The sequence below is a fragment of the Phalacrocorax aristotelis genome, chromosome 2 (assembly GCF_949628215.1).
Source record: "Phalacrocorax aristotelis chromosome 2, bGulAri2.1, whole genome shotgun sequence".
Taxonomy (NCBI): domain Eukaryota; kingdom Metazoa; phylum Chordata; class Aves; order Suliformes; family Phalacrocoracidae; genus Phalacrocorax; species Phalacrocorax aristotelis.
The window spans coordinates 8,581,448-8,599,806 of NC_134277.1; the positions used below are offsets into that span (position 1 = coordinate 8,581,448).

The window sequence follows — 18,359 nt, forward strand, 5'->3', positions numbered from 1 at the left end:
ATCCACAGTGGGATTGCAGACATCATGCTGGGTTTCCTGCTGCTTCTCCAGAAGACAACTGTTTCTCAAAATGACAGATGAAGAGCAACTAAGAAGTCCAGGGAAATGGACTTGAATTACTTCTCCCGTGAGCAACGCTGCAATAATCTTTCCAATTAGTTTTCATTTTTTTCTGACATAATATGGATCCTGAACTTTTAATGATTTTTTTTTCTGAAAAACTTGATTTGGTTTTCTATTTTTCTCTTTCAAAAATCTTCCTTTCTAAGCAAAAAAACTCTAAGCAAAAAAACTTTTTTCTAAGCAAAAAAATTTGGTTTGCTCTAAAGAAGAACTTGCTCTAAAGAAATATCAAGTAAAGCTTTTTTCTTTTTCCTTTTTCTTTTTTTCATTTGTATGGATTTTGCACACTGTTTGACAGCTGTCAAAAGTGACCTGAAGCTTCAAAACATCTAAGTGGTGACAAGTGCAAGGGTCAGCCATGCTCTTTGAACGTGTCACCCAACTCATGCATGGCCAAAACGTTGCACCATCTCGTGGTCAGCAGGATTATGGCATCACTGCAGAAAACCCTCTCACCCATATGAAGAAGGTAGTGCTAGAGTTTTAGCTAGATACCTTTCATTTTCAATACAGATACACCAATCTTATATCTGCTTCAAACAGCTTACTTCTTCTGCAAAGGTGAGATTTGAATAAAATTATTTCTCATTGATTTAGTAAATTAAAAGGCCTCATGTAGCCTTAATCTAGCCCCAAGAACATTTGATGGCAGAGTTTATTGGATGATTTTTCTTATGTTTATAATCTGTATAAATTATGCAATATTTTTGTAACACCTCATACATCATGATGTGATTTAATATCCCATATATATTCTTGTGCCTGAAAGTAATGTGGAGAGATGTCTTTGAAAGGCCATTAAGTATAAATAAATTAGAGTGAGAGCTAGAGTGGTACTGATGAATAACGTTCCTCGATAAGGAGACCTCATAGACTAAATGGGATGAGTAAATTATCACTTAATAATGTCATGGTTAAAACATTCCTAATAGTTGGGGCATTCACCTGGGAGTGTTCATGCATCTGGCTAAAGGACTGCTTACCCAGCAGCTGGGTAGTGTAAAACACAGCACAGTTTGAGAATCACAGAATCACAGAATGGTGGGGGTTAGAAGGAACTTCCAGAGGTCATCTCACATCCAACCCCCCGCTTGAGCATGTACCCTTAGAGCAGGGGGCACAGCACCTCATCCAGGTGGGTTTTGAATATTTCCAGAGAAGGAGACTCCACAGCCTCCCTGGGCAGCCTGTGCCACTGCTCTGGCACCTGCACAGGAAAAGTTTTTCCTCATATTCCGGTGGAACTTCCCTTGTTCCAACTTGTGCCCCTTGCCCCTTGGCCTGTTGTTGGGCACTATTGAAAAGAGCCTAGTCCCATCATCCTGACACCCGCCCTTCAGATATTTATAAGCATTGATAAGATCCCCCCTCAGTCTTCTCTTCTCCAGGCTGAACAAACCCAATTCTCTCAGCCTTTCCTCACAAGGGAGATGCTCCAGGCCCCTGATGATCTTGGTAGCTCTCCGCTGGACTCTCTCCAGTAGCTCCTTGTCTGTCTTGAACTGGGGAGCCCAGAACTGGACACAGCACTCCAGATGCGGCATCACTAAGGCGGAGTAGAGGGGGAGGATAACCTCTCTTGACCTGCTGGCCACACTCCTTTTAATGCACCCCAGGATACTGTTGGCCTCTGTGGCCACAAGGGCACAGTGCTGGCTCAGGGTCACCTTGCTACCCACCAGCACTCCCAGGTCCTTTCAGAAGGGCCGTTTTCCCATAGTTCCAGTAGTTCAGCCCCCAGCCTGTGCTGGTGCATGGGGTTGTTCCTCCCCAGGTGCAGGACCTTGCACTTGCTTTTGCTGAATTTCATGAAGTTCCCCTCCACCCAGCTCTCCAGCCTGTCCAGGTCTTGCTGGATGGCAGCACAGCCAGAAGCACAGCCACAGCAGCAGACACAAACCCCAGAACTACTAAGAAAAATCCCTTATTACCAGACTGTAGATGATGTTCACCTTGGACATGTGCTCTCTAGCCTTAGAAACATTTCTTTGCTGTGCAAGTACATAGCTTTCAAGGCATGTTGTTTGGATGCCTCAGCTGAGGCTTTCTGGGCATCCCTGGTGCCCAGTGAATTTAGGAGCCTGTGGGACCTATAAAATACAAAAGTGAGGATGACTGTTTTCTAACTAGCTTGGGTGTTTCACGTCCACTGAAGTCCTTTACCAAATCCAGCCTGTTTTCTGTGCTCCGAGGGTCTTAGAGCAGCAGATCAGCAGCTGAGCCAAAAGCGAAGCTTGGATCCTAGATCCCATGCTTGCGCTCAAGTGTTTGAGCTACCACTTCCTCCTGAATTACAACAGCGGGATGAGAGAAGTAGGCAGGGAAAGGCAGGGGGAGTATTGTGAGCAAGCAGAGAGGTCCACCGTCTGTGGTATTACTTGTTGCTTGCTTTTTAAGCATCCTTTTGCCACCATGTCTTGGGGGAACAAGAGGCTAGGTAAAAGAAGAGTCAGGAAACATAACTGAGGAGACAGGATAGACTTGGTCGAGGTGAGAGCACTAGGAGGAGAACAACACCAAAAAAGAGTGGAGTGTTTTGGCTCTCTCACACTTCTCAGATTCTTACTGGGTCAACATCTTTCAGGCATAGTTTTGCCACCTGTCAGGGCTGCAGCCTGCAGGGGACTACAGAGATGCTGTGAGCTAGCACCAAATGCACTCACTTCAGTACTGAAATTCACCCTTTTTGGAGGGGGGCTACTGGACCAAGCTGGGCTTTATGCTGGCAGCATCAGCTTAGGTATTGACCCTAAGTTACAAGCAGCAGGGATAAGTCCTGATAGTCTGCTGAGTAAAGATTCTTCTTAATGATCAAGATTTTGGGGACTCAGAACACCTCTTTTTCCCTGCCAGTTCACAAAACCTGGAATTCCACACAGACAGTTCTGTTCTGGGGAGACTTAATGTTCACATCGGTGTTACTCCACACTGGCATTTTCCCCATTGCTACATTAGCTTTTATTAACCTCCACTACTGGAGGCAATAAAAGAAAAGTGAGAGTGGCAACTGGCTTTTTGCAATTTTACTGCAGTCACCACCCATAGTGCGGACAGAACAGGTCCAAGTGCTGCTGGGGTTATTCCTGCTTTCCAGCATTTTGCGGAGTCCACATCAGTTGTCCCAGAAGAAGAGCTGCAACCAGAGGTGCTCATCCTTGTCTGCAGGTATCATTTCTCCATAGGGTTAGAGACCCTTGTACATACTAGTGGGTTTTTACCTATATTGCCATAACAGAGACTAAAGGATATTATGAACCTCCTCTGAGTAGCTGTCATGGGGAGAACTATAACAATCAAGCCAAACTCTGCATTAACTGTGTCCACTTCAGTGGATTCAAAAAGCTCAGTCAGGCTCCTGGCTATGACTAAATCATCTAATTATAGCCTTCCCGTGCTGTGCTTTTTGCATTCGTTCCTGATCCATCATTGCATTGATTTTTAGAATTGTGTTCTTTAGCGCTCCGTGGTCTCAATTTTCACATCCTCCCCGTCCCCTGTGCTCTCAACTTCTCCGTGCTTGCTGCATGTTGACTACTCATCTTTCTATGCGTTTTCCTTAAACTGGGCTTTTAATCACATTTCTCTTCTGAGATGGAGAGCAAGGTGAATCTTGATGATTTCTGCAACACTTGTGACCTTTGTACAAGTACAAGTACATATTAGCCGTTGTGTGGCTCTATAATGTGGCTTTTGACCTGTACAAAATATACATAACTTTCTGGTTAAGTCAGAAGTGATGTAAAAAACTACAGAGTGGTAAAGTGTTAGACTATCTCAGTCGACCTTCTACTGAAAATATCAGTGAAGGCAATCGTAAGTGTTGTGACTTTGCCATATTATTGTGAAAACCTGAAAGCCCCTGGAGTTCACAGGGCAGTGATACCATGCCCCAGGCAGCTCAAATTTAGATCAAAACCGGATCTCGGTAGATCTCATAAGCATGGGGAGATATTTCAAAGGTTCTTGCCTAAGTCTGAGCTGGAGCCTGAAACTAGCTGAATTTGACAGTGTTGGCAGTCCTGTTGTTTTGAGTTTTGTGACAGTGGATGTTTCTCCAAAAGCCTCAACCTTTGGAGCCAGGATAAATATGTAAATCTTTTGATTTTTATTTTTTCTCAATTCTAGAGAGTTCATCTACAGAAGTATGAATTTAAAGAACTTAGAAAATCACTTGACACATTATTAAATTTTATGACATAATTTTGGCTTTAAATTTTAGGTTTTTTTAAAATCTTATGTCATGATTGCATGAATTTCCTTGCATCCATTTTGCATAGATTTAGCTTAGCTCCAAAAACAGATTAGCTCTCTTACTAAATGTTCCCCAAAAGTATGACTGAGATTCCTTTTTAATACTGTTCTTAGCTAAGCTTATGTATAATCCTTTTCAAACTGTAAAATGCCAAGGGATGTTTATATGCTACAGCTTATATGGCAGTATATTGTTGTTCCTTCACACTTCACTGAACAGTCTACGAATACTAATCTATAAATCACTTATCTTACAGGCACTTGAAAACTTTGTGCTGCTTGTGGCATCGCCTGTTCTTTTCTAGAGACACAGAACACTTCAGTTTAAAGACCAACAGACTGTAATGATTTTACATTTGTTTTCCTGCCATATTTAGGGGCCCTCACTGAAACAAGGGCCACGTCATAGAATCATAGAATTGTTTAGGTTGGAAAAGATCTTTAAGATCATAAAGTCCAACTCTTAACCTAACCCTACCAAGCCCACCACTACACCGTGTCCCAAAGCACCACATCTACTCGTCTTTTAAATACCCCTGGGGATGGTGACTCAACCACTACCCTGGGCAGCCTGTTCCAATCCTTGACAACCCTTTTGGTGAAGAAATTTTTCCTAATACCGAATCTAAACCTCCCCTGATGCAGCTTGAGGCCATTTCCTCTCATTCTATCGCTAATGACCTGGGAGAAGAGACCAACACTCCACCTCGCTACAACCTCCGTTCAGGCAGTTGCAGAGAGCGATAAGGTCTCCCCTCAGCCACCTCTTCTACAGACTAAACACCCCCAGCTCCCTCAGCCGCTCCTCATAAGACCTGCTCTCCAGACCCTTCTCCAGCTTCGTTGCCCTTCTCTGGACACGCTCCAGCACCTCAAGGTCCTTCTTGTCCCGAGGGGCCCAAACCTGAACCCAGGATTCGAGGTGTGGCCTCACCAGTGCTGAGCACAGGGGCACCATCCCTGCCCTGCTCCTGCTGGCCACACTATTGCTGACACAAGCCCGGGGGCTGGTGGCCTCCTTGGCCACCTGGGCACTGCTGGCTCATGCCCAGCCAGCTGTCAGCCAGCACCCCCAGGTCCTTCTCTGCCGGGCAGCTCTCCAGCCACTCCTCCCCAAGCCTGTAGCGTTGCATTGGGTTGTTGTGACCCAAGTTCAGGACCCGGCACTTGGCCTTGTTGAACCTCATACAATTGGCCTCGGCCCATCGACCCAGCCTGTCCAGGTCCCTCTGCAGAGCCTTCCTGCCCTCGAGCAGATTGACACTTCCACCCAGCTTGGTGTCATCTGCAAACTTACTGAGGGTGTACTTGATCCCCTCATCCAGATCATTGATAAAGATATTAAACAAGACTGGCCCCAACACTGAGCCCTGGGGAATCCTGCTCATGACCAGTGGCCAATTGGATTTAGCTCCATTCATCACAACTCTCTGGGCTCAGCCAGCCAGCCAGTTTTTTACCCAAGAGGAGAACATCCATCCAAGCCAGGAACCACCAGCTTTTCTAGGAGGATGCTGTGGGAGACAGTGTCAAAGGCTATACTGAAGTCCAGGTAGACAACAGCTACAGCCTTTCTCTCATTCAGTAAGTGGGTCACCTGGTCGTAGAAGGAGATCAGGCTGGTCAAGCAGGACCTGCCTTTCATAAACCCATGCTGACTGGGACCGATCACCTGGTTATCCTGTACGTGCCGTGAGATGGCACTCAGGATGATCTGCTCCATAACCTTCCCCAGCACCAAGATCAGGCTGACAGGCCTGTAGTTCCCTGGATCCTCCTTCTGGCCCTTCTTGTTGATGGGCATCACATTTGCTAACTTCCAGTCAACTGGGACCTCCCTGGTTAGCCAGGACTGCTGATAAATGATGGAAAATGGCTTGCTGAGCACTTCCACCAGCTCCTTCAGTACCCTTGGGTGGATCCCATCCAGCCCCATAGACTTGTGTGTGTCTAGGTGCTGTGGCAGGTTGCTAACCACTTGTCCTTGAATTATGGGGCCTTCATTTTGCTCCCCGTCCCTGCCTTCCAGCTCAGGGAGCTGGGTACCCGGAGGACAACTGGTCTTACTATTAAAGACTGAGGCAAAGAAGGCATTAAGTACCTCAGCCTTTAATTATGCTGGACCCTGTAGGGCTGCATGGGTCCTGCTTTAGGGAAGTCGTAAGCGCATGGGCAGAGGTGGGATATTCCTCAGTACAGGAGGGGCAATGAAGGGCAAAGAAGATGATGGTGGGTTTTCCCCTAGGATGATGTAGAGAAGCCTGGGCAGAGTTTAGAATTGAATCAATTCCTCCCAAATTTCGAAGGCTGCACTTCTATGCATTCAGCAGCCTCCTTCCAAGGGTTAGTAAGCATCAACATGCTTACTCATATTTTTGGAAGCAAATGCCTTCTCCTGTGAAGTCTCTCCTCACTATCGCAGTTGGAAGCTGCCCTTCCCTATACAGATGGGAGGTCCAATGCTGTGAGGTTTGCCTTGGTTTTAGGGGAGAATGGAGATTCCCATGAATGGGGCAGGTATTAAGTGGAAAAATGAGAGGGAGCAGAAGACATTCTCTGGCTCTTTCTTGCCAGGGAATAAGACAATATGTGCCCTATGGTGAAAATAGACTCCCGGCCTGCTCTGATAGACTCGCTACAGAATGAAGAGGAGGTTGCTCCTCGGAAAGGGTAGTGGAGGGGTGTTTTTCATATCCTGCCTTGCTCCAAGACAAAACTGTGATAAACCAGGATAGGGCAACACTCCCATGATCAGTCTGTGTAATGCAGTTTGTCATGTGACAAAGAATGCATAGGTATAAATTTTATTCTTTTTTTTTCCTGAAGAATTTGCCTTAAGAGGTGGGACAAGAGTACAGATTTTTCACCTCCTCCATACAGTGGCCAGAGGGTTTGCCATGGATTTAAAATCTCTTTGGGCAGTTTTGCTTGCCTAGCTATTTTTTTTTTCTTTTAAAGTTGTTCTGCATGTTTGTACAACCACAAATAATTCCAGGGATTTCTGCTAGTCTCAGTGCAATAAACCATACTGAGTGAATATAATGCAGCCATGGCCTGCCAAATATGGAACTCAAAGTCTGTAATTGGTTTTATTAGCAGACATTTTGCTTGGGAAGATATGCAAACCAAACCATTGAACAGAGCAGTCAACTTCAAACCTTAATCAGTACAGAAAAGTGAAAGCCATCAGAGGGCTGTAGCAGGGAATAGTAATAATGTGGTATTTGAGGCTAAGCATGCTTGATAGCCCAGCCAGCGTGCCAGCACCCACTGCTCACGGAGGTCAGTGGGACACTCATCCCTGAGGACTTACTGGCAGCACTTCTGAGCTAAACACCTTGTTTTAGCGAAGCGAGGGGAGCAGACATTGCAAGTTGAAGGAGCAGAGCGTGGTCATTACAACAGGAGAGTTCCTTGGGAGGGAAGGACTGACCCCAAAAAAGATAGTTTCTCCCTGGGGAAATCTGTTTCTCTTATCAAACTGGTCATTAGATGTCTGCTTTTCTCTCAAAATCAGCATGCCCTGCTGACAGGTAGGGACATTTGACAACACATTGTGGTTTTGGGACCTCTCTCTTACCTCAGAGCTGAAAGGCCAGTGGCTCTAACAGAGCTCACCATTTAACTACACTTTCTTCTGCTATCTGCTTCCATGGTGGTGTCTCTAAATCAATTTTAGCCACAGGGCTGGAAGATACAGCTGGTTAAGCACATGATGGGACATGTACCCTTCAGAAATGAAGGAGCTGGGATCCTCCAAAGCTGCACTGACTGTGGCGCACGGTGAGCAACCAGAGCATTTCTGTGCACCTAGGGGCAGTGCTGTATGGCCTCGCTTACCTGAAAAAAAGAGCATCACCCAGTAAGGATTTTATTTATTTAAAGGTTTTTAAGTATGCTATAGAAACATAACAAAATTACCTGAAACAATCTATTCTGATAGATTAACCCCTAAGAAGAAAACTGATTTGATAAGACAAAGTGTGGATGCTTGTAGCCTTGGCTATCCAGATCTTCTTACTCAGACAGAAGGTGAATTGGTTTTCATTTGGGTTTGGGTTTTTTTTTCCCCCTATTCTGGGAACTGAATTTCACCAAGTTTTTGTCGCAAGAACAGAGGAGGCAGCATCTGGCCTCATGGGCTGAAGTAGAGAGGTTGAACAGGGTTAGGAGAAAATAACTGAATAATGACTCACGATATGGATTTTTTTGTTGTTGTTTGCTTGTTTGTTTGTTTTTGTACTTACACACCAAATTTTTATCAGCAAAGCAGAGTCAGTTGTGCAGCCCCAAAACAAAATGAAAAAAAAAAACAAACCCACCCAAAACCCTGAACTCCAGCACACCTGGAAGAGGAATTATGCAAAAAAGTAAGACGCACATCCTGTGGCTTGGTAGTAAGTAAACATCTGTCACTCAAAAAACACAGCCAAGCATTTATTTCACTGGAAACAGCTGGACTGACTGACCCAAGCACCAGCGGGTCAAAAACCAAGCCGGGTGGAAACCCTGAGAGTTTTTTAACGCGATTTCCCACCGCCCACGCCAGGGGAGGGGGAGATTAAAACAAAATAATGCCGAAGAAGTGAGAGCTCCCGGGGGAGAGCCGGGCTCGCTGCGGCGGCGGGGGAGCGGGGGGCGAGGCCGGGCCGGGCTCCGGGGCCGCCGCGGCGTGGGACAGCGTGGGACAGCGTGGGACAGCGCGTCCCGGGGAGCGTGCGGGGCCGTGCGGGCCCCCCCCCACCCCGCTGCCGCGGCGGCCCCGGAGGGCGGGGGGCGGGCAGAACCGGGCTCGCCTCGCCTCTGCTTTGGAGGGCGGGGGAGGAAAGCGGGGACGGGGACGGGTAGAAGGGGGGGTTGTTTCGGGTTTTGTTTTGGAGCCGGGAAGCCGGGAGCGCCGCCAGCGCACAGACCCCGCGGTCGGGGGCAAAGTCCCGCTGCGGGGGCAGCCCGCCCATCTCCATCCTTCCGCGGGTGCGCGGGCGAGGCTGCGCGGGGTGCTGCGCCCGGACCCCAACTTTCCTGCCCTCCCGCCGGCCCCAGCATGAACCAGACGGCCGGGGTGACCAACAACGTCCGCTGCTCCAGCGGCAAAGGGCCCAAGGTAAGAGCGGCCGCGGGGCTCCGCGGGGCGCGCAGCCCGGTGGGAACGGGGCTCGGCGGGGCGCGCAGCGGAGGGGCTGCCCGGCACCCCCCCCCACCGCCGCTCCCCGTCCCTAAACCTGTAGCTGAGAGCGTCCCCCCCAACCGCGGGCAGCAGCCCCCTGCGCTCCCCGCTAGCCCATCACTTCGCGAAGTTCAGCATCTCTCCCCGGCTCCCCGCCGGCGACCTGCTTTTGGAGCCTCCTCCTTGCAGCCGTGCTCGGGGCGGGCAGGCACGGCTCCCCGCGCCGCTCCGCGCAGTTAACGCGTTTAGGCTGGGCTCGGGGAGGTGTTGAACCGGGTGTTTGGGGACCGAGGATGCTGCGGCCTCGCAGCCCCAGGTGTTGGAACGGTCCGAACCCGCGCTCCGGCTTCAAACGGGTTAAAATGATTCGAAGGTAAAGATTTGTGCTGGTGTGTAACGCGGGATCAGGTATATCTCTGTCTGCTGCTTTTGCGTCTTGCCACGGTGTGTTTGCATAGCCAGCATTAGAAAAAAAAAAAAAAAGAAAAAAAGAAAAAAACCCAGCAACCTGGGATAAAACACTTCGCTGTGCACTCTGCTGAATTCAACAGAAATATAATCGGGTACTCGCACCTGATCTAGATCAAATTTGCTTTAACCTTTTTTTTAATAGTAACAAACATGGCCCTTGCATTTGCCTTTACAGCGCTGATACACTGCAACATAAACAAGAGTCGGGTAGATTTACGCTCCCTCTTCTAGACAATCCTGCTGATGCTCACTCTGCAACTCCTTGAAGTGTTTTTCAGTGTCTGTGTTTCCATTGTATGGCGGGTTTCGCCCCCCCTCCCGACCCCCCCAAAAATTTCAAGTGCCTTCTGAAGCTGGCATTTTGTAAAGCGACTTGTTTCCATATCAGTTAATGGGATGTACCTTAAAGAACTGCAAAATTTACCTTTCACCAGAAATGGTACTGTGTTAACTTCTTTTTTATTTTACCTCTTCATGGCTTCGCAATCCAACATGAAATGCTGGTCCTGCTGCTCAGCTGGTTGGGTACTTTGTGTCTAGTCAATGCAGACCTGATTCTACAAACTCTTAGGCACACAGATCTAGGCACACACTCATACCTGTCCTTCTGTAAAGAGAATACAGTTATTCCTCCTTTTCTCATATGATCTTTTTAGGATTAAACCCACTAATCATAAGGCTACGTGAGTATTAAAAGATGAGACATGATGAGGGCTGTGGAAGTACACAAACAGATTAGATGAGTCTGCTGAAATTATTTACTTAGCTCCATGACTAATCATATATTTGCAGTTAAACCCATGCATAAGCGCTTTGCATAATTTGAGGGCCTTAAATTGAAGGTCCTCCATGGCTGTTGCCTGTAATTTCAATACTGGGCCTCCTTTCTTTGCACTTTTGGGTTTTCTTTGAGTTTTGGGTTGAACAGCTAAGGTTATTGCATATCAGTAATAATTTATTGTACCAAGCTGCTGACTTAACACTTTAGTGCAGAATGAAATGATGGGGTTCAAATCCATATGTTCTTAGCACATGATAACTGATGCAATTGTATTTGTCTTGATCTTGTCTTCATGTTATTTTCAAATGATCTAGGATGTGGATATTTTTTCCATTGGAAATAAATATATTTTTTCAAGTCAGAAGATTGACATGATTGATGGTTTCAGGTTTTTAATTAAAACCCAGAAAGCTCCATGCATGACTGATTCAGTCACAAGGAAACCTTGCAGAGTTCAGAAATGAGAGTGTATCAAACAGGCCTGAAAAAACAAATAACTGATCTGTAAAGGGTCTGTGATGGAGTAGACAAGGGGCAGAATAACGAAGTTTTTTGTGACACTGTCCTCTAAAGCACAGAAATGCTTGTGAGATGTTTGATAACTTTTTTTTTCCTCAAAAACTCCAACTAAAACCAAAATAACAAAAACACCAACAGGACTTGTCTGACTTTTCTAATCTCCTAACTTTTGAACTCACAGGACAATTTTAACTAAAATTGACAGAATGGGGTAAGTGTTGCAAATGTCAGCTTGCTGCGTCATCGACACCGATCACTTAATAGGGAAGATGGAATATTTAAGACCTGAGTCAAGGAAGAAGCAGGGAGAAATCTGGCCATAGCTCTCTTACTCACCCTGTCCTAGCAACTCAGTCAGCACATGGCTGTAGCTACATCATGGACTGACCTTTGCCCATCACAGGTTGTGTAAAGATGGGGAGGGAACGGGAGAAAAGAAGTAGTACAGAAGGAACTTCCAGAAGAACTAGAAGTTTGTGGTGGAAAGACGCAGCCATGTGTGAGGGCTGGGGTATTTGCAAGAGGGAGTGGGGTTGAGCAAAAAATGCAGGGCAAAACATCGTAAATCAGCTCATGAAACAACTTGTTAGGGGTTTATTAAAAAAAAAAAAAAAAATGTCAGCACATTGTACCAACTCAGAATGCTGCAAATGCCAACTCACCAGGGCAAGGTCACTCTTCTGCCTGGCTTTGCTCTGAGTTTTCCTCTCACTAGGCAGTGAGCACTTAGACTTCAAATTTCCTTTGCAAGATTTACAGCTTTGCACAGTTGTGATGAGCAAGGGGGGTAACACATTAAAGGAGTGATACAATTAAAGCCCTTAAGTAGATAGCTTGATTGTAATTCCAAACTCTAGTAATGCATGCCCACTACCACATGTATATTTTTTTGACTTTTCTATGTAATGCTTTTTAGCTGGTTTTAACCAAGATCTAGCTCTAAGCCACTTGTGAGTACTATTGAAAGACTGTGATTTATTGGCTAGAGAGGACTATTTTTGAGAAATAGTTTGTGTACATACAGCTTCTAATGCTCTTTTTTTCCTGCCTGTGACTAATCCCCTTGCCTTTCCTAAGACAATTTGTGGGAGGAAGGTGAGAGGATTCACCCCAACGCTGTAATGGAAAGCTTCATCGTAGGAACATTTCTGATGTGTTGGGGCGGTGAGCCCTACAGCCCCTCAGAGGCTGTACAAAACCAACCACCTCCCTCCTGTGGGCTGGGAGCTGGCTTTGACTCCGATTAAGAAAGTACACGTTATCGGAAAGTTATTCAGATCCTGGCATGAGAATTTGGGGTTCAGTTCCCAGCTGTCACATTTTGACAGATTTCCTGAAGGAATTAATGAGGGCTAACTCCATATGGGGTGAGTCTGAGTGACTCTTCAACACTGCATGTTGTAGCTCCTGCTTTTGGCTTTTATTCAGCAGTCCAGAGCCCTATGCCAGCCAATTCAAGGCACAGAAATTGTGTCTTAAATTTCACTTATTTTCTTAGGTTAGTACCAAGGGAGATGTTGTGAGAAGACCCTTTGTTTCATGTTGGGATTCCCAAATTCATCTGTCTTGAGGGAGGAAAATCTACAGAAAACATTGGGAGTCATCTCTTTCTTTAGAAACAACTCTATCTGGGGCCCTCCACCTAGGTACGGTGAGCAAGGAGGTACCCCATGGAGCAGGATTTGTGGATCTGGTGTCATTCTAAGTGTTGATGAGGATTCAGAAACCCACCAGCTCCCATCCTTTGGGGAACTGTGGTATCCAGCAGGAGACAGGCTGCTCCACAGCAGGAGCCCTGCCATCTCTCCTTTTGGAGAGAGGCCAGCGCAGAGCACAAGGCTGTTCTTCAGAGTGGGGAAGATGGAAAGCCACAGTGTCTCCTGGGGAGAGGGGGATGCACTGTCTCTTTATTTTGTGTGGAAACGCATTTAGCCAAACCATTGGCTGACATGCACAGTCTGGAGGGTACGATCTAACCCCTCAGCTTTGTACGGCAGCCTCAGCTGTACATTAGTGCATATTGGTTGGCACAACACTGCTGCTGATTCAGTCTCTTTTGACTTCTCTCTGACCATATTTTTGAATGACTATAGCTGTTGTAGCTGTTTTGTGTGGAGCTCGGTGTATATCTTCTGGGTCAGGTCTCCTAACTCTGAGAGCTGGTGTGCTGTGAGGTGTCAGCCAGCTCCTCCAGTACACGCTCGTATGCAAGTTACGGCCCCAGTAGCGCATCACTGAGGAGAACCCAAATAGCTCATGTGTGTTTTGAGGGTAAAACAGTCATTTTACTACCTAAATTGCACTGATGTTTTATTAGACTTTTAAATGTTTTCATGGATCTAGGCTTTAACCTCTTCTTGATTCCGATCCCGATGTGTGAGTAGGAGACGAGTGTCGTCCCGACAGGAGCGATGAGAGTCACTCAGGCTGTATGGTAAAGTGAGACAATGCTGAGTTAAACCTGAGCAAATGGTGTGTGTTTCCGTCAGGGATTCTGTTGATGTGGTTACAGGACACATTTTGGGCTATAGCACATACTGTGCAACCACCCTTCCTCTCTCGGCTTAAAGTGTGTAAGCATTAAGAAAAGCTTGCTGCATCAAAGTCTTGAGATTAGGACATCTGCCTGAAAAACCATAACCTGACTTTTAATCAGCAGTAATGAATGCTTGAGGATAACAGCAAATCATTTGGACAGATTATTTTTTCTCTTTTAAAGGAGAGACAATTGTACTAATTAGCAATATTGGTATGTAAGAAAGTGGGTGTGAAAACAACTCAATGAAGTAATTTAAAGTCTTTGTTAAAGTAAAGTACACTCAATTAAGCTGAACTAGAAATACAGTTTTGATTGTACCCTTGGTTTCTGTCCCATTGTTTTGAAAAGAACAAAATTAACCTGTAAGAAAAGCAAATTGCTGATGTGGGGTGTTCCTGCAGAACTGAATCTTTGCAGGGAGTTGCCCTGATCTAAAGGGGCAGCGCAGTGTTTGTACAGCCATGGTCAACAGGTCAATAATGTCCTTTTAACAGGATATGAGTTTGTTTCTTACAGTTGTTTATTCTTTAAACGATTAATAAGAGATTATGGCATCTATGCTGGGTGAATCTAATTTTCTTCTCTTTTACATGAACTATTCCCCTCATGTGAATTCCACTGATTCCAGTTGAATAACTACTTATTTATGTTGGTTTAATTGCGGAGAGATTCAATACCTCTAAAGTTATGGAAGCAATAGAGCCACAGCATGCCTAGCACTCTTAGATGCAGAAAATGAAGATAAGGAAGCTATGGTAGCTCCTCTGTATTATTGCTGAAGCAGAAATGAGTTCATTTTTACTTGCACATTGTGTTTTACTGTGTGTGGTGAGCTACCATGTATGGGCACGACTAAGCAGTATATTTTCGAGTTGTTCAATTTTAATACTCTAGTGGGAATGCAAGGTTGACTTCCACACCTAATAAGTATTAAAGTAGGACTTGATGTAGCTGCCAGGGCTTTAAAACATGATCAGTCAGCTACCTTGAAAATCCAGCCTAGCTCAGAGGGCAGTCCCTTAGAAATTACACTTCCATCTCAAAACAGTAACTTTTCAGAGTGGTCTAACACAGCATTGCATGAGAGCCACAGCCAAGATCAAGGCCCTGCTGGATGTTGTAACCCCATAGAATCACAGAATCACAGAATCCCAGGTTGGAAGGGACCTCAGGGATCATCTAGTCCAACCTTTCTGGGAAGAGCAGAGTCTAAACAAGATGGCGCAGCACCCTGTCCGGACGACCCTTGAAGGTGTCCAACGTGGCTGAGTCAACCCTTTCCCTGGGGAGATTATTCCAACGGCTGACTGTTCTCGCTGTGAAAAATTTCCCTCTCATGTCCAATCAGAATCTCCCCAAGAGCAACTTGTGTCCATTCCCCCTTGCCCTCTCCATGGGACTCCGTGTAAAAAGGGAGTCTCCATCTTCTTTGTAACTACCCCTTAAGTACTGGTACATGGTGATGAGATCCCCTCTGAGCCTCCTTTTCTCAAGGCTGATCAAACCCAGCTCTCCCAGCCTATCCTCATATGGCAGCTTCCCACTCCTCTGATCATCTTGGTGGCCCTTCTCTGGACCCCTTCCAGCCTGCCCACATCCTTTTTGTATAGCGGGGACCAGAACTGCCCACAGTGCTCCAGGTGTGGCCTGACAAGTGCTGAGTAGAGCGGGATAATGACTTCTTTCTCTCTGCTGGTGATGCCCTTTTTGATGCAATCCAGCTTCCTGTTGGCCTTCTTGGCCACAGCAGCCACTGTTCGCTCATGTTGAGCTTCCTGTCCACCAGGACCCCCAGGTCCCTCTCCACAGAGCTGCTCTCCAGCCAGGAGACAGAAATGGCTTTGCCTTCAGAGGTGTTTATGGTTTAAGTTGACAATAAGAGGCAAAAAACTGGGAGAAGGGGAGAATTACTCTAGTTTTACAGGCAGAGAAGTAAGGTGCTGAATGTAAACCTCCAAACCTACCAAGCTTAACAGAATAATAATGATCTCAAATTCTGTGAAAATTGCAGGCTAGGTAGAGAGGATAGACTGAAATTGAACTTCTCTGCTATGGAAAATGAAGGCAATAGTAGCCATTGGCCATTTAAGAACCAGCTGGCTCATCAGCATGTGCTCCTGACTTCCTACCAGCATATACCTCTCCAAGAAGAACATTATATTTTGCCCAGCGCAGGCGACAGCAGGAAAAAGCTGAGGGCAAATAAGGGGGAAAAACTGTAGGCTTGGGTCCTCTGTCTGTTAGGAAGCCAGGTGTTAGTTTGGCTCCTTGTGGAGCACGGTATTGTTCTGCATGTGGGGTGGAATTGAGTCATGTTGATTTAACCCTTTCCTTTACACTGTTTTTTTATAGATCCTCCATCTTCTCTATTCTTTGTGGGGGATCTTTCACAAAGTAGCAGAGGAAGGAAAAACCTGTCAAAACGAGGAACAGTGAACTCTAAATCAAGAAAAATGCCAAGGAACTTCATGGGAAGTTTTTGTAACTGTTTTTCTCACATTCTCTCTCTTTCTTGTAAACTGTAAGTTTTCAGTTGACATTGTGCGGTGGAAGTGCTGAATTAGTGAGAGAAGGTTTGCTTCTGTTGATTTAAATAGAAAGATCCTTAGAAATTTCTAAGACCTTAAACAACCCAGCCTCAAGGATTTTAGAAGTAATGACTATGGGAAGTTCTTGACCAGATATTGTATTATTTCAGACAGTAAGATCTGCTTTCTCTATAATTCTACCTATAAACCTGATGGCTTTTGTCAGTTCATTCCAGCTGTATTCCCTTGAGTGCTTTCTGGGACTGTCCGAGTGTCAGCTGTCCTGTAAAGTTCCCATTAACAGGAAATTTTGCAAGGAGGATCATGGCAGGTTCAAGACTAGAAATTTCAGTGGAAGGCTCAAGCGCCCCTTTGAAGGATGGGAAGACAACGGGAGATGGCCAGGCCGACTTTGTAAATGCCCTGACTGACAAAAACCTCCTGGCAGGGGTCACGCTTTCCCCAGCTGGAGGGAATCCAACTGCCAGATGCAACCTGGGGAAGAGCAGGGTCCTTTAGTCATGGTGTTGGTGGAGCTGCTCCTCTAGGCTATTTTGGGTGATGGGGAGCAAAAGGAGCCATGGGTTTTGTACTGTTGTGCAGGTATGCACCAGCAAGGGTGTGCTTTACCTAGAACAGCTGTTATTTTAAGATTTTAGGGGGTACGTGTGAAAGGGCCTGGAGAAGGACCATTCTGCCCCCTGGTAAATGTCTGCAGGGCTGTGCGGAGCTTGAGGGGTTTTCAGCAGCACGTGGGATTTCACTCTCCGTATCTCCGCAGTGCCCTCCAGCATGGGGTACCCTGAGCCCTGAACCTGAATGAGCTCTGGGGATCGGCAATGCCAGAGCCATCCTGCTCCCTGTTTATTTGTGGGTGCTGCTCTCTACTGCCGTTTTTCATCTTCAATGAGAGCTGAACACACCATAAAATTTTATTGGGTGTTTATGCTAACAAAATTAACTAACAGTTGGTGCTTTAAAAATGCAGCCGGAGCTCTGAGCGCTATAACTGGAGTCTGCAATGGCTTTTTAACTGGTGTAGGACAGAGCAAATGTGTGAGCACCAATGTCATTTAACAGTAAACTATTTTATATTAACTTTTTATTGACCAGAACTGATTAATTGAAAATAAAAAAAAAAATCTCAGCATGATATGTGCTTAAACAAACTCATGTTTTCAGGCATTAGATAGCTAGCAGCTTTGTCAAAATTGTGGAGTTAATTTATAATACCAAGAGCAATGGGCTGATAATCAAAATAAATCAGCTTAGGCATTTCAGTACTTTAACACTTAAGTCAAATAATAGGAAGAAGATTTATTTTAGCTTTTCAATTATTGTGTTTCCCAATAAAATAGATATAATATCATGCTGTGAATGCTGTATGGATCACTTCAGGCCATGACTTCAATGGCAGTACAAAAGACCTCTAGGCTATAGAAAAAAAAGAAAAAGAAAAAGGATTAGCTTCAGAATGAACTTCTTGTTCACTAGAACACATTTGGCTTATTTCTATATTAGCGCTTTTAAGTAAACATAGGAAAGTCATTTGCTTTCATTCATTTATTTATTTAGCGCTTTTATTTATTTTCATGCAGTTTTCCCACGCCTCATCTGGAGAGTTTAATGTTTATGATCTTTACATTATGCCGGCGATTTTTACACTGGTTTTAAACCAAAATAACCAGATTGACATGCTGGGATTTTTGTTTTTTATTTTTAATGAAATAGTATGGGTATCAGTTAGCACTGATTTACCACACATTTACCTAGATGTAGGTAGTGCTGATTTGCATTTCATGGTGTTGCCAGAAATAAAGTTTGGCTAAACGACTTGTGCTAGTGCTCAAGGGGAATGTACTGATTCCTGGATTAACCCCTGAGTTACACTGGGATACTGGCCAAGTGGTTTAGGCTTTACATTTACACATTGCCACATTACAATAGATCCCAGCTGATTTTCAAGGCCAGACACTGCTG

The 18,359-nt window shown here is 45.5% G+C and overlaps 1 protein-coding gene across 1 annotated transcript in view; it reads left to right on the top strand.

Moving 5' to 3' along the window:
• Positions 1–9,248: 9,248 nt before the first annotated feature.
• Positions 9,249–18,359, top strand: part of DPP6 (dipeptidyl peptidase like 6) — a 578,451-nt gene continuing 569,340 nt past the window's right edge. Inside the window, exon 1 of the mRNA XM_075082347.1 lies at positions 9,249–9,478. Within this exon, the coding sequence (XP_074938448.1) occupies positions 9,419–9,478 (60 nt within the window). The 5' untranslated portion in view covers positions 9,249–9,418. The remainder of the gene's footprint in view (positions 9,479–18,359) is intronic.